Source organism: Trachypithecus francoisi, unplaced genomic scaffold (genome assembly GCF_009764315.1).
Source record: "Trachypithecus francoisi isolate TF-2019V2 unplaced genomic scaffold, Tfra_2.0 Lachesis_group12, whole genome shotgun sequence".
Classification (NCBI taxonomy): domain Eukaryota; kingdom Metazoa; phylum Chordata; class Mammalia; order Primates; family Cercopithecidae; genus Trachypithecus; species Trachypithecus francoisi.
In genome coordinates this window covers 120,205,929-120,218,433 of record NW_022681457.1, presented here as the reverse complement: position 1 = coordinate 120,218,433, position 12,505 = coordinate 120,205,929, and the positions used below count along the sequence as shown (strand labels likewise).

General features: G+C 55.2%; 1 protein-coding gene across 1 annotated transcript in view; it reads right to left on the bottom strand.

The window, feature by feature from the left end:
- MMEL1 (membrane metalloendopeptidase like 1) overlaps positions 1-12,505 on the bottom strand; it is a 41,354-nt gene that overhangs the window by 8,298 nt on the left and 20,551 nt on the right. The window contains 10 exon segments of the mRNA XM_033228634.1: positions 146-239; positions 586-722; positions 5,892-5,981; positions 6,154-6,288; positions 7,641-7,706; positions 8,327-8,445; positions 9,093-9,188; positions 11,668-11,700; positions 11,703-11,747; positions 11,998-12,159. Of these exon segments, the coding sequence (XP_033084525.1) occupies positions 146-239; positions 586-722; positions 5,892-5,981; positions 6,154-6,288; positions 7,641-7,706; positions 8,327-8,445; positions 9,093-9,188; positions 11,668-11,700; positions 11,703-11,747; positions 11,998-12,159 (977 nt within the window).

Genomic DNA, 12,505 nt, shown 5'->3' with positions numbered 1-12,505 from the left:
TGACTGCTCATGGTTGACCAGGGTAGGCGCCTCACCCTGCCTCGTCCATGGCTGTGACCCTCGGTACTTGCCCACAGCTTATGCTCAGCATCGTGGCCTGAATGAATGAGTGCCGGGCCAGGCTCCGGGTGGGGCGGGGGCTCACCTTGCGGTAGTTCACTCGTGTGTCCTTGAATCTCTGGCTTAGGCTGCCAATGCGGTCCAGCACCAGACGCCAGACCAGGTAGTTCTGTATGGTCCTGCGGGCAGAAGGTAGAGGGTGAGGGGGAGAGCAGGTGAGAGGTCTTTGCAAGGGAGGAGATATGGCTTAGGGCCCTTGGCCAGCACGTTCCACCCCAAACAGAGAGTTATGGGTGCTGGAGAACACCTCCTCCAAGATCCAGCCCATCCGCCCTGGGTGCTTGGGACGTGACCCATCTTTAATGTAAGGCTCCACTGGCCACTAAAGCTTAACCCGTCATGTCCCACACCCCTCAGGGCAGATGCTTCATAGGGTCGCCTCCTGGGAGCAGAAGCTGTGTTGGGGAGGACGGGAGACCAGAGGCAAAGATGCTGAGGCCTTTGGAGACCCTCCCTGGGCCTCACCTGGCTGAGTAGCTGTCGATGATGTTTTCAAGGTTCTGCAGGTAGGGGATGCTGTAGACCACCACTTCCTCATCTGGCAGCAGCTTGATTTTGACAGAGGATAGCACAGTTTGTATGAACAGAGTCCAGTTAAATCCCTGTGGATAGAGGAAGAGAAAAGAGGGAGAGAGAGAGAGAGGGAGAAACAGTTCCTGCGAACCTAAGAAACCCAGCCCCCCTTGAAGAATGTTCAAGGAGTAAGAGAGAACGTGCAGGTAATCAGCTTCAGGAAGGGGTGGGTGACATTAGTGCAGAGCCTACAGCTGTAAAAACCCAAGCCATCATGCAGATATATGTGAAAGCCTAAGTATAACAGGCCAGTTCCTAGAAAACACAACTTAGCAAAACGACAAAAAAAAAAAAAAAAAAAAATAGAAAATACGAGTAGTCTTCTAGGTTAAATAAATGGAATCTTTAATTTAAAAAATTTCCAAAAAGAAATTTCCAGACCCATCTGGCTTCACCAGTGGATCCTATCTGACATTTAAAGAAAACTGCCAATCTTACTAAAACTTTCCAGAGATGAGAAAATGCTTTTCAACTTGATTTATGAGGCCAAGAATAACCTTAATACCAAAATAGGATATTATAAGCAGAGCAAATAATAAGCCAGTCTCATTTATGTCATAGATACAAAAGTTCTAAGCAAAATATTAGCAAATAGAACCTAGCCATACTTGTACAAAATGCCATAATACCTCACAGCTGAATTAGATTTATTCAAGGAATACGAGTTCGGCAGAACATTCGAAAATCAAATCATTTTAATCCACTACGATAACTGAATAAAGGAGGAAAGTCACATGATCATTTCAACAGGTGCAGAAAAGGCATTTGATAAAATCTGCTATCTATTCATAATAAAAACGCTTGGCAAATAAAAATAGAAGGGGCCGGCCACAGTGGCTCACGCCTGTAATCCCAACACTTTGGAAGACTGAGGGGGGTGGATCACTTGAGGCCAGGAGTTCAAGATCAGTCTGGCCAACATGGCGAAACCCTGTGTCTACTAAAAATACAGAAATTAGCTGGGCGTGGTGGCACACGCCGGTAGTCCCAGCGACTTGGGAGACTGAGGCAGGAGAATCGCTTGAACCTGGGAGGCAGAGGTTATAGTGAGCTGAGATTGCTTCACTGCACTCCAGCCTGCATGACAGAGCAAGACTCTGTCTCAAATTAAAAAAAAAAAAAAAAAAAAGAAAAAAGAAAATAGAAGGAAGTTCTATAATCTGATAAAGGAAATGCATGAAGCAGCAGCAACAAAACTCCATAGCAAACATAACTTTTTTAAAAATTTATTTTTGAGACAGACTCTTGCTTTGTTGCCCAGGCTGGAGTGCAGCAGCGTGATCTCAGGTTACTGCAAACTCTGCCCCTGGGTTCAAGCAATTCTCCCGCCTCAGCCTTCCTAGTAACTGAGATTACAGGCATGTGCTCCCACACCTAGCTAGTTTTTCTATTTTTAGTAGAAACAGGGTTTCATCATGTTGGCGGGGCTGGTCTCGAGCTCCTGACCTCAGGTGATCCACCTGCCTTGGCCTCCCAGAGTGCTGGGATTACAGGTGGGAGCCACTGTGCCCAGCCAAACATAAAATTAAATGGTAAGAATGTATGTGCTTTTCTTCTAATGTCTACTATCATGACATCAGCATTACGCTCAAAATCCTGGCCAGTTCAGCAAGAGCAAACATGAAATAAAGCCAGTAAGAACTGAAAGAGAATAAATAAAACTGGACCAGGCAGGGTGGTGCATGCCTGTAATCCCAGCACTTTGGGAGGCCGGGGCGGGAGGACTGCTTGAGTGCAGGAGTTCGAGACCAGCCTGGCCAACATAGAGAAACCCTGTTTCTGAAAAACAAAAAACAAAACAAAAAATCAGCCAAGGCATGGTGGTGGTGAATTCCTGTGGTCCCAGCTACTCAGGAGGCTTGAGCCCAGGAGGTCAAGGCTGCAGTGAGCCACGATTGTGCCACTCCACTCCAGTCTGCGTGACAGAGTGAGACCCTGTCTCAAACAAAAACAAAAACAAAAACAAAAAACCCAAGCCCCCTGTTGTTTTTCACAAATGATATGATTTTGTTTATTCTACAAATAAACAACCAGAATTAATAAGTGCATTAAGACTGCATATTTACAAAGTCAGTATTTCCATATGTCAGCAACAAATAAGATAACTTCAAAATGATTCTATTTATAGTAGAAAACCAAACACCTGGAATATATCTAATAAAATATGTATAAGAACTTGACATTGAAAGTTTTGAAAGTTATTAAGAAAAATTGAAGCCTATACCATGTTCATGGATTGGAAGACTTGGCATTGCAAAGTCTTCCCCAAATTGATACAGAGATTCAAAGCAATCCCTATCAAATTTCTAGCAGGGTTTTCTCTTTTTTTTGTGTGTGTGTGTATGCAAATGGCAGGCTGATTTTAAGTTTTATATGAAAATGCAAAGGACTGAGAATTATCAAGACACTCCTGAAGAACAAAGTTGACATACGTCCTCTACTGACTAACAAGACATTATAAAGCTGAAGGCGTGAGGGGGTAGGGGTTATCACTCGGGTAGATAAAGAGACCAGTGGGGCAGAAGAGAGTCCAGAAATACACATATGGGCCCACACAAAGACACATGGGGACACCTGATTTATAACACAGAAAGCACCAAGACCAGGGACTCACAAGGGCTCTTTTTAATAAATGGCGCTGATTGACTGGAAATCCATAAGAAAGAAACAATTCCTACATCTCACTGCTCATTAAAAAAGTCAACTCAAAGTAGATTGTAGACCTAAGCAACCATGAGGGTAGGCAAAGAGTTCTTTAGCAGAACACAAAGAATACTAACCATGAAGAAGAGATCTGCACATGTTTGCTAAGTCAATAAATTGGACCATTTAATAGCCTCCTTCAAAACAAAGAAACCCTTATGAGAGTAAAAAAGCAAAGCTGCCCAGTGGGGAGAACATTTGTACACATAAGCTGACCAAGGAGTCACATCTAAAACAGGTACCTCCAAGAAGCAATAAGAGGAAGATCGCCCGACAGAACAAACGGGCAAGACTCGAACAGACGTTCCACAAAAGGGAACGGCATTGGCCAGTTGAAGGAGATGGCGTTTAACTTTATCTGCCCTTGGGGAAAGTCACGTTGAACCCAGATGAAACCCCACTACACAGGTGCACAAATGGCTAAGGTGAGGATGGACACCACCCAGCATGGGCGAGTGCGTGGCACCAGCCGCTGTTGGGGAGCGCACATCCCTGGATGACTCTGGGGAAAGCCAGTGCCTGTTACTGTTGAACAGATGCATGTGCTTCGACCTAGCAATTCCACTTCCACCCACTTGCCTGCCACAGGCACACACAGGCATGGGCACGACAGCGTCACTCAGAAAAGGCCCAGAGACAGCACAGTGGGACCCGAGTTGTCGCATGTTCTTAGAGTCAGAGGCCACTCAGCAATCGAGAGGCCACGTCAGGGACTGGCCTCCCTCCAGGGAGAAGTCAGGATCATCTTCTCCAGGGAAGGAGGCGTGCACAGGGGCTAGGCAGGGGCATGTGGGGGCTTCTGAGATGTCGGTGGTCACGTAAGTCTTGATCTGAGGATCTGAGAGGTGGTTGTGTGGACACGCTCACTTTGGGGCGATTCTGAACATCATAAACGCATTGTAAACTAAATGTCCCCAAACCCTGGGCTCCTGGACGTTCCCCTGAGCCTGCCGTTGTGATGTCTCCACAGCAACCTCAGGCCGTCTGAGTTCTCTCGCTTCCATATTTAGTCCGTTTGCAAACCCTGTTGACTCCACCTCCAAAATCAATCCACTATGGGCAGCCCACTTGACAGAGCTGCCATCTCTTACCCAGGCTGTGTGGCAGCCTCTGATTGGCTTCTCTGCCACCTGCCCCGTCCCCTTCACTCACTCTTACTTGTGAACTAGGTCATGTCCTGTCGTACCCCCACCCTTCCTGGGCAGAGTCTGAGACTTTAAAGTGGCCCCCAAGGTCAGACACGGTGCGCCCTGCTTTACTTCCTACTCCATCTCTCTCTAGGCCTAGCCAGGAGTCCCTGCCCCAGACCCTTGGGAATTGCTGTGTGAGACACGCTGGCCCCAGACAGCCATGGCCCTTGGTTCTTGGCAAGGCTTTACCTCCTGTCTGGCTGAGCTCATCCTCACCAAGTTTGGGTGATCAAATACAGGGTCTTCCTGCTCGGGGATAAATGGGAGGCAAGGTGCCCTCTCAGCGGGCCGCTTCTATGCCCCGTTTCTGGCTTTCTGATGCGTTTTAGAGGTCACTCTGCTTTCCTGTCCCTCTCCCGCACTGGAACCTCGATCGAGACAGGCCTTTGTTTGGGAAGGGGATAAAGCCCAGGGCCAGAATAGAGCCTGGCCTCACTGCGTGTGTTCTGGGCGTGAGGGGCGGTTGGGGAAGGTATGTCCCTGCAGGCCAGCCCTGGAGACCAGCACCGATCTAGAGACCACCAGCCTTCCAGGGCACTAGGTGCCTTGGGGCGAGGCTCTCCCCAGAATCTCTCTATCTTGCCCTTGGCAAGAGCTGTGGCTCCAGACACTCAGGGACATCCTCTGGTTGAGGGGGCAGGGGCTTTGGACCCCCTTCTGCCCTTTGCCTCCCTCGCTGACTTGGGCGCCCTTTGCCAAAGCTGCACACCTGCGCCTCCTTGGGGAGGAGGCCCTTGAGAAGGCCGGCTGCTCCAGCAGGGTGAGAGTTGGCGGAAGGAATGGGGAACTTGTCCCTTCCCAGGCTGGGCTGCTCCTCTCCAGCCCCACCTCAAAGCACAGGGCAGTTCCCGACCTGGGCACTGGGGAGGGGAGCACCTGAGGGTGTGGCCAGGGGGAGCTGCTACCCTCAGGGCAGGCAGGACTGGGAGGCAGCACCCTGCTAAGGTTCTGAGCCAGACCTGGGGTCTGAGAGCCCTGGGTAGGACCCTGCACACCCCACACATCAGCAGCCCCCTGAGGCCTCTGGTTCCTGCTCAGAAGACTGGGGCCATCACAGCACCGCACCGATGGGTGACTCTGTTCCAGGACGGCACAGTTGGCACTGCTGTCCCAGTGACATTAGAAATCGGGCTGGTGCTGCTCTGCAGCAGGTTTGGGTGATCAGATACAGGGTCTCCCTGCTCGGGGATGGGGAATGTTTTTGAGCTTAAATACGAGGCAGGGTGCCCCCTCAGAGGGTCACTTCCATGTCCCCCACGAGTCTCCACCCAGCCAGCGCCAGCTTCCTGTGTGGTGTGGCCTCACCTTCAGGTCAAACTGGCTTTGCAGCTCCTCCAGGCCCATCCGGTGGTATAGGGCGATGACGTCGTGCCTCTCCTCCTGGGGCACCGTGGCCTGCGCCGGGGAGAGCGGTCACACAGGTGGGTGGCCAGGAAGCCCCCTCAAGCTCCCAGCTCACTCCCTGCCTGCTACTGGCCCACCCCAGACCCCCACACCTTGGCTAGCCACGCCATCTGGGGCTCCCGGCCCACTCCCTGCCCGCTCCTGCCCACCCCGGCCTCCTTACCTTGGCCAGCTGCGTCTCCAGCTCCAGTACCTGTGCCATGTCCTCCTGCACCAGGTGGCTGTCCCTGGGCAGGTTTGCGTCCTCCCGCAGCATCGTGGCCACTGACACCATGAACTGCAGGTAGGCTTCCCGCACCTGGGCCAAAGGACGCCGGGTGGGGCTGGACGACCTTGGCCACCATGGCCCCCAGAGAGCTCTCTGTGGGGGTGGGGTGGGCGTAGGACATGGGGCAGCCCCTGATGCGCGTCCACACACCTTGACCAGCAGGCTCTCGGGCACACAGAGTGCCGAGTGGGAGCGTCTCAGACGCATGACTTGTGCCCGAGCCTCTGGACGGGGGACCTACTCTGCGGGGCTGCTCAGGGCTTAAACTGTGTGGCTGCCTATAAGAGTTGGCACAAGGTGGGTGCCAGGGCTGTGGGTGCTGGGGTGGTGGGTGCTGGTGTTGGGGGTGCCAGGGCTAATTTGGCCCTGCCGGGGCTGTGGGTGCTGGGGCTATGCGTGCCAGGGTGGTGGGTGCCAGGGTTGGGGGTGCCAGGGCTAATTTGGGCCTGCTGGGGCTGTGGGTGCTGGGGTGGTGGGTGCCAGGGCTAATTTGGGCCTCCCCACCCAGGTGCTCCCTGGCCTGAGGGTCGGGAGTTGGATCCTGAGGACACTTGCTCCTTTGGGAGCTGCCTTCTCCATGCTGGGCAGGGCTTCCCCAGTGCAGGCCAATGTCCTGGCCAGGCTCAGCCCACAGCTGCCTGGTCTGAACACATGGCCATACATGGCGCTTTTGAGATGCTCCAGTCCCTCCTGCTCTGGCCTGGTTCTCTCAGCACCACTGCCCACCTTTGGCCACACGGCCCTTCCTCCGGGTTTGGTCATCCTTCAAAGTCTAGCTCATAGCCCACCTTCACCAGGAGGCCCCCTGGACTGTGTCTGGCCCTCTGGGGCATTCCTGCCTCATGCCTGTTCATCTCTGCCCTGGTGCCTGGATGCCTGTGCTCTCCTCACCTGCTCCCTGTCCTTCCCCACCCTTCCCTGCACCCCGGGCTAGCCCTGGGCCTGCCAGCCTCAAGGTCCTCTTGTCCACAGTGGGGGTCCTCATCGCTCCCCTCTGTTGACAGTCCCTTGAGGTGGAGCAGGCTCGGGCCTGGCTGCCTGCGCTCAGATCTCCAGGGGCCCTCCCAGCAATCCCGTGCCGCAGAGCCTGGTTCTGTACTGATGGGACAGGGATGACAGTTCTGCCCCACGGGGTTGCTGCTGAGCTGAGTTTGTCCCTGGGCCTGGCCCGGGTGTTGAGGCAACATCCCCCCAGGATGGTGGCAAGCAATGGGTTGCGTCTGCACCCCCCGCCCTCAGTGCCAGGCTCAACCTCCACAGGTGCTCACTAACACCACCTTTGGGGAGGGAAAGCCAGGTGGGCTATGGGAGGGCCAGGCCACGGGGTAGGGGGCGAGGGGGTGTCGTGGGGTCGTCTGGCATTGTGGTGAGGACCCACCCACCTTCCGGTTGCTGCCACCGTTGAAGTAGTATTCTCGAGAGGGCATGCCCAAGGTGGGCTGGTCTATCTGGAAACACAGAAGGTGTGACCTTGGGCAAGGGGCCCGGAGTCCCCACAGCCTGGCTGAGGCAGGCAGCAGCCTCCTCCCCCTAGGACTGTGCCCCGTGGACACATGCTGTGCCCAGGAGCTGGTGGCAGAGCTCGTGCTGGACCCGGGAGCCCAGGCCCTGCCCTGAGTGGTGGTGGGGTGCTGGGCTGGACTGGAGAGGGTGGCGGGGGTGGGGGACAGTGGTTTAGGCTGCCCTGGGCCTCGCAGCACCCGCGGCTCCCCCAGAGCGGGGCGTGTATTCGTTTCGTGTGTTTCTCTTTGGCCTCCAGCCCGTGGCCAGCAGTGGCTCCCTGAGGTCAGGCCTCCTGCCCTGGTTCCAGCCGTGCTGTTCAGGAGCCCTGCCCCTCTGACCAGAGCCGGGTTCTGCTGTGGCCACCAGCTCCGCCAGGAGGCCCGACAGAAACTCCAGCAGTAGTAGCTCTTACCCGGGCCCATGGACATGGACAGGAGCCAGGATCCCAGGCCCCAGGAGACCCTGGAGCTCCCTGACCACCTGGCCTGTCCTCCTGCTGTGCTGCGAGAGCCCCCAGCCAGGCTCGGGGACCCTGCCTACCCCTGCCCACCGGCGCAGCTCGTACGTAGATGATGTGCCGGCTGGAGTTCTGGTCGTCGTTCCAGATGAAGAGGTCGATGAGGACGCGCCTGTTGAACTGTGAGTTCATCAGTGCCAGCTGCCGCTCCAGCTCCCACTTGAGTCCTGGGGAGGCAGCGCCCCGTGCTGGAGACTGGCAGGCTCTGGGGTCCCAGCCCAGCCCCTTGTCAGTGAATCTGGCCTCCGGAGCTAGGAACTAGGGGGCCATAGAGTGGGGAGCTCACCTGTGCGCCTTAGGGACTGGGGAACACGGGAGACACTTTCCCTAACAGCCTAGGAGCCACAGGCGGGCCCTCAGGTGACGGGAGGGGGTTGGGCGCAGCATGGGGTCGTCAGGGCTGCCAGCCACATGGGGTGCCACTCCTGCCCCCGGGGGAATGGAGCACATGCTTACAGTGGGAAACCCTGGGGCTGGGGCCTGGCTGAGGCCTGGCTGGGGCCTGAGCATCAAGCGCTCCTAGGGCCGAGGAGGGGCATCCCTCTGCAGGGCTGAATGGGACTGGCTATGAGCTGGCTGAATGGGACTGGTTATGAGGCACCAACTCCCCAGCATGGAGCCTAAACCACCTCCCAGGACCCCGAGGTTGCCCTGGCTGGGTTAGGCCTCTTGGGGCTCCTGAGAGCAGGCAGCTGGGGGTGGGGGTGGGGTCCCCTCCTGGAAAGTCTCAGGCTGAAGGAGTCCTGGCTCTGGTCTTCTTCCGTTTGTCTGTGAGGCCATTTGTCTGTGAGGCTGCCACCAGGCCCGGCCTTACCTACAGTCTCGTTCCACCTGTCCATGGCCACCGGCCAGCCTCCCACCACCTCCAAGATGTCCAGCAGGGGCTGAGAGCCTCGCTTCTCTATCACATCTGAGGAGGGAGGCAGTGGTCACTCTCCCAGCCTCCCTGTGGCTCACGTGCCACGACACAGAGCCTTGGGGGCACTGTTGGCCGGTGTCACAGGTCCCCACGCCCCCTGCAGTGCCCGGCGAGAGGTGGCCTCCCAGCTGCTGGGCCTTTACATCTGCACCCTCCCCTCACAGAGCAGCATCTTGGCAGCTCTGCAGCGCTGGAGGCGGAGGCTGAGGCTGGACACGGGCGTGAAAGGAGACCTGGGGGCTGAGAAAAGCGCACGAGCCCCGAGGGACAAAGAGGATGGTGGGAGGGAGCCCCTGGGACCTGGGAGCCGGCCAGCAAGCGAGGAGCCTGGCAGAGGAGAGGAGGCCCTGGACGCAGGCCAAGCCTCGACCAGGACTCAGGCAGTGGCGGCGGGCCCCGAGTGGGCTGGGAGGGGGTGTGGGGAAGGCAGGGGAGCCCTGGGGTCTGTGTGTGTCCTGTGTCTCGGCTCAGCATGGTGGGGTCCTGACAAGCAGCTCAGGAGCCCTGCATTGGAAGATTAGGTAAAGGTGGGGACACGGAGAGAGTCACTGTGGGAATCAGTGAAGACCACCCAGAGGGCAAAGCGAAGGCTTCGGGGCTGGCACAGCATGGCAGGTGCACTGTCAGGTCAAAGGCCTGCAAGGAGCAGCAGGGCTTCCTAGTGGAAGAGGGGAGGCCCAGGTGGGCCGAGTGGGGGCTGCTGGCCTGGGGACGCTGTGGTGGGCTCACTAGAGGCTGGACTCCTCCGAGCTTGGCTAGGGTCCTGCACTGGAAGCAGGGACAGACATTCCAGGGGAGGCTGCCCGGGACGAGGCAGGCCCTGGCTGTTTGGGGCCGGATGCCATGGGGGTACCGTCTGACCTCCTGGGCTGCCCACTGAGGATGAAGGGATGGGTTCCGGGCTGGGCTGCAGGTCCAGAGTCGCGTTTCGGTTTTCCACGCGGTCTGGCCCCTGCCCTTTGTGTATTCAGCCTCTTAGGCCAAAAATTAAGTAAAGGTGAGGACACAGGAAGTCATCTCCAGCTGTGGGTATTGCCCAGACTGGGGGCCCGGCCTTCAGTTGCCATGGGGAGGAGACAAGCCCAGTGCACCCAAGCAGGGGTCTCATGGAGACGCCCCCTAAAGCCAGGGTCCCAGCGAGTTCCACTGTCAAGCGGATGCTCCACGAGACCCCCTGGGGAAAACAGCCAGCCCTGAACCATGGTGCTCAGTGGAGGAGCTGTCTCTACGCAGCCATAACCACAGTCTGGGCCTGCAGACCCCCAAGTGGAGGAGTTAAACGGTGCTGGGCCAGGGGTGCTCCAAGCACATGAATTCCTTTAATGGGAACTGAAACATGGATAATCTGCCCCACATCACACACATACATCCACATACATCCACATGCATCCACATGCATCCACATACATCCACATCCACACACACGACACATGTATACAATACACACAAAACACATACACACACAACACATATACACACATACACATATACACATTCACATCCACATACATCTACACACACACACATGCACATATGACACATACATACAAAACACACATAACACATATACACACATACACATATGCACATATATACACACATATACACATATACAGACATCCACATACATCCACATGCACACACATATGACACACATATACAATGCACACACAACACTACACACACATGCATATACACACATACACATATATACATATACATACACACATATACACGTACACAAGTACACACAGCACATATGTATACAACACACACACACACATGCACACACAACATCCACATATGCACACACAACACACCCATAGAATATATATATACACATACATGCATATGCACATAATACACTCATACACTATACATAATACACATGTGATGTGCACATAACACACGTGCACACATAATGCACACACATATGTACACACTGCATGCATACATTTACATATATACATAACAATATACATACATGCATGCACAACACATGTACCCACATGTACACATGCACAAATAACACATACACACATACACAGATACATGCATGTGCACATATACATATATACACATACACACATACACATAAACACATACAATGTGCATGCATACATATACACACAACACACATATACGCACATAAATGTATAATATGCATGCGTGTATATACACATATTCATATATATATAATACACACACACAGAGTCTTCCTGCAGCCTGGAACGTGTGGTCTGTGCTGGGGTTAGGGTGTGAGTGAGGCCGCAGGGCAGCTGGCATTACTGTGAGCCTGGACCCCGTGACTGGGAGCAGGACACAACACATAGACCCTCTGGCATGAGTCCTGAAGGCACCCACTCGTACCCTAGGGGCAACCATGGAGTCCTGGGGCTGTGCTAGGTCCTGGCAGGGGCAGCCCGCCCCCGTCCCCCGCCTCGGCCCCTTCCTGGCGGCCCCCACTCACTCTGGTTCATGCAGGAGCGGTACAGCGTTCTGGCTTCTCCACAGCCGGCCGGTCCTTGGCAGTCGAATTCTCCAGCACCGCTGTGGGCACAGGGAAAGGTTGGACAGAGGCCTGATGAGGTTGTGGGGGCCAGGTCATAGGTCCCCACACCCCTGGCAGTGCTCGGCGAGAGGCGGCCCTCCAGCTGCTGGGTCTTTATTCCCTCTCCTCTGCGCCCACCAGACCAAGAAGGAAGCAGAAGCAGGGGCGAGACACAGCCAGGACCAACTTCTGGCCCAGTGCTGTCCTGTTCGGTGTCACCCCGCTGCACCCCTGGCCATGCTCTGCCACCTTTGAGGATGACCTCCAGCTCATCGCGGAGGACGTCAAAGATGCTGTATCTTGAGTTGGTCTCGGGGATCACGTGACGCCGCAGCCAGCCTCCGCATGCAAACTGGTAGAAGTCGTCACATGGTTCCGTGGTCGGGTCCATGTTCTGGAGGATCCTGGCGGCTGCTCGTCCCCATGGCATGAAGCAGGGAGAGGGGAGACAGAGAGAGTTGTGGACAGTTCAGAAGCCTGCCTCCCGGTTCCAAGAGACAGCTTGGTCCCTTGGGAAGGGGCTGCTGTCCATCCAGTTGCAGCTGTGTGCCCTGGGAGAGTTAACCACCCTCTCTGAGCTGCAGAGAGGGAATCCCCCAACCTGGATTCAGTGCTAGGGTTTTCACTTATTTATTTTTGGAGACAGGGTCTCACTCTGTGGCCCAGGCTGGAGTGTGGTGGTGTGATTACAGCTCACTGCAGCCTTGAACTTCTGGGCTTAAACGATCCTCCCACCTTAGCCTCCCGAGTAGCTGGG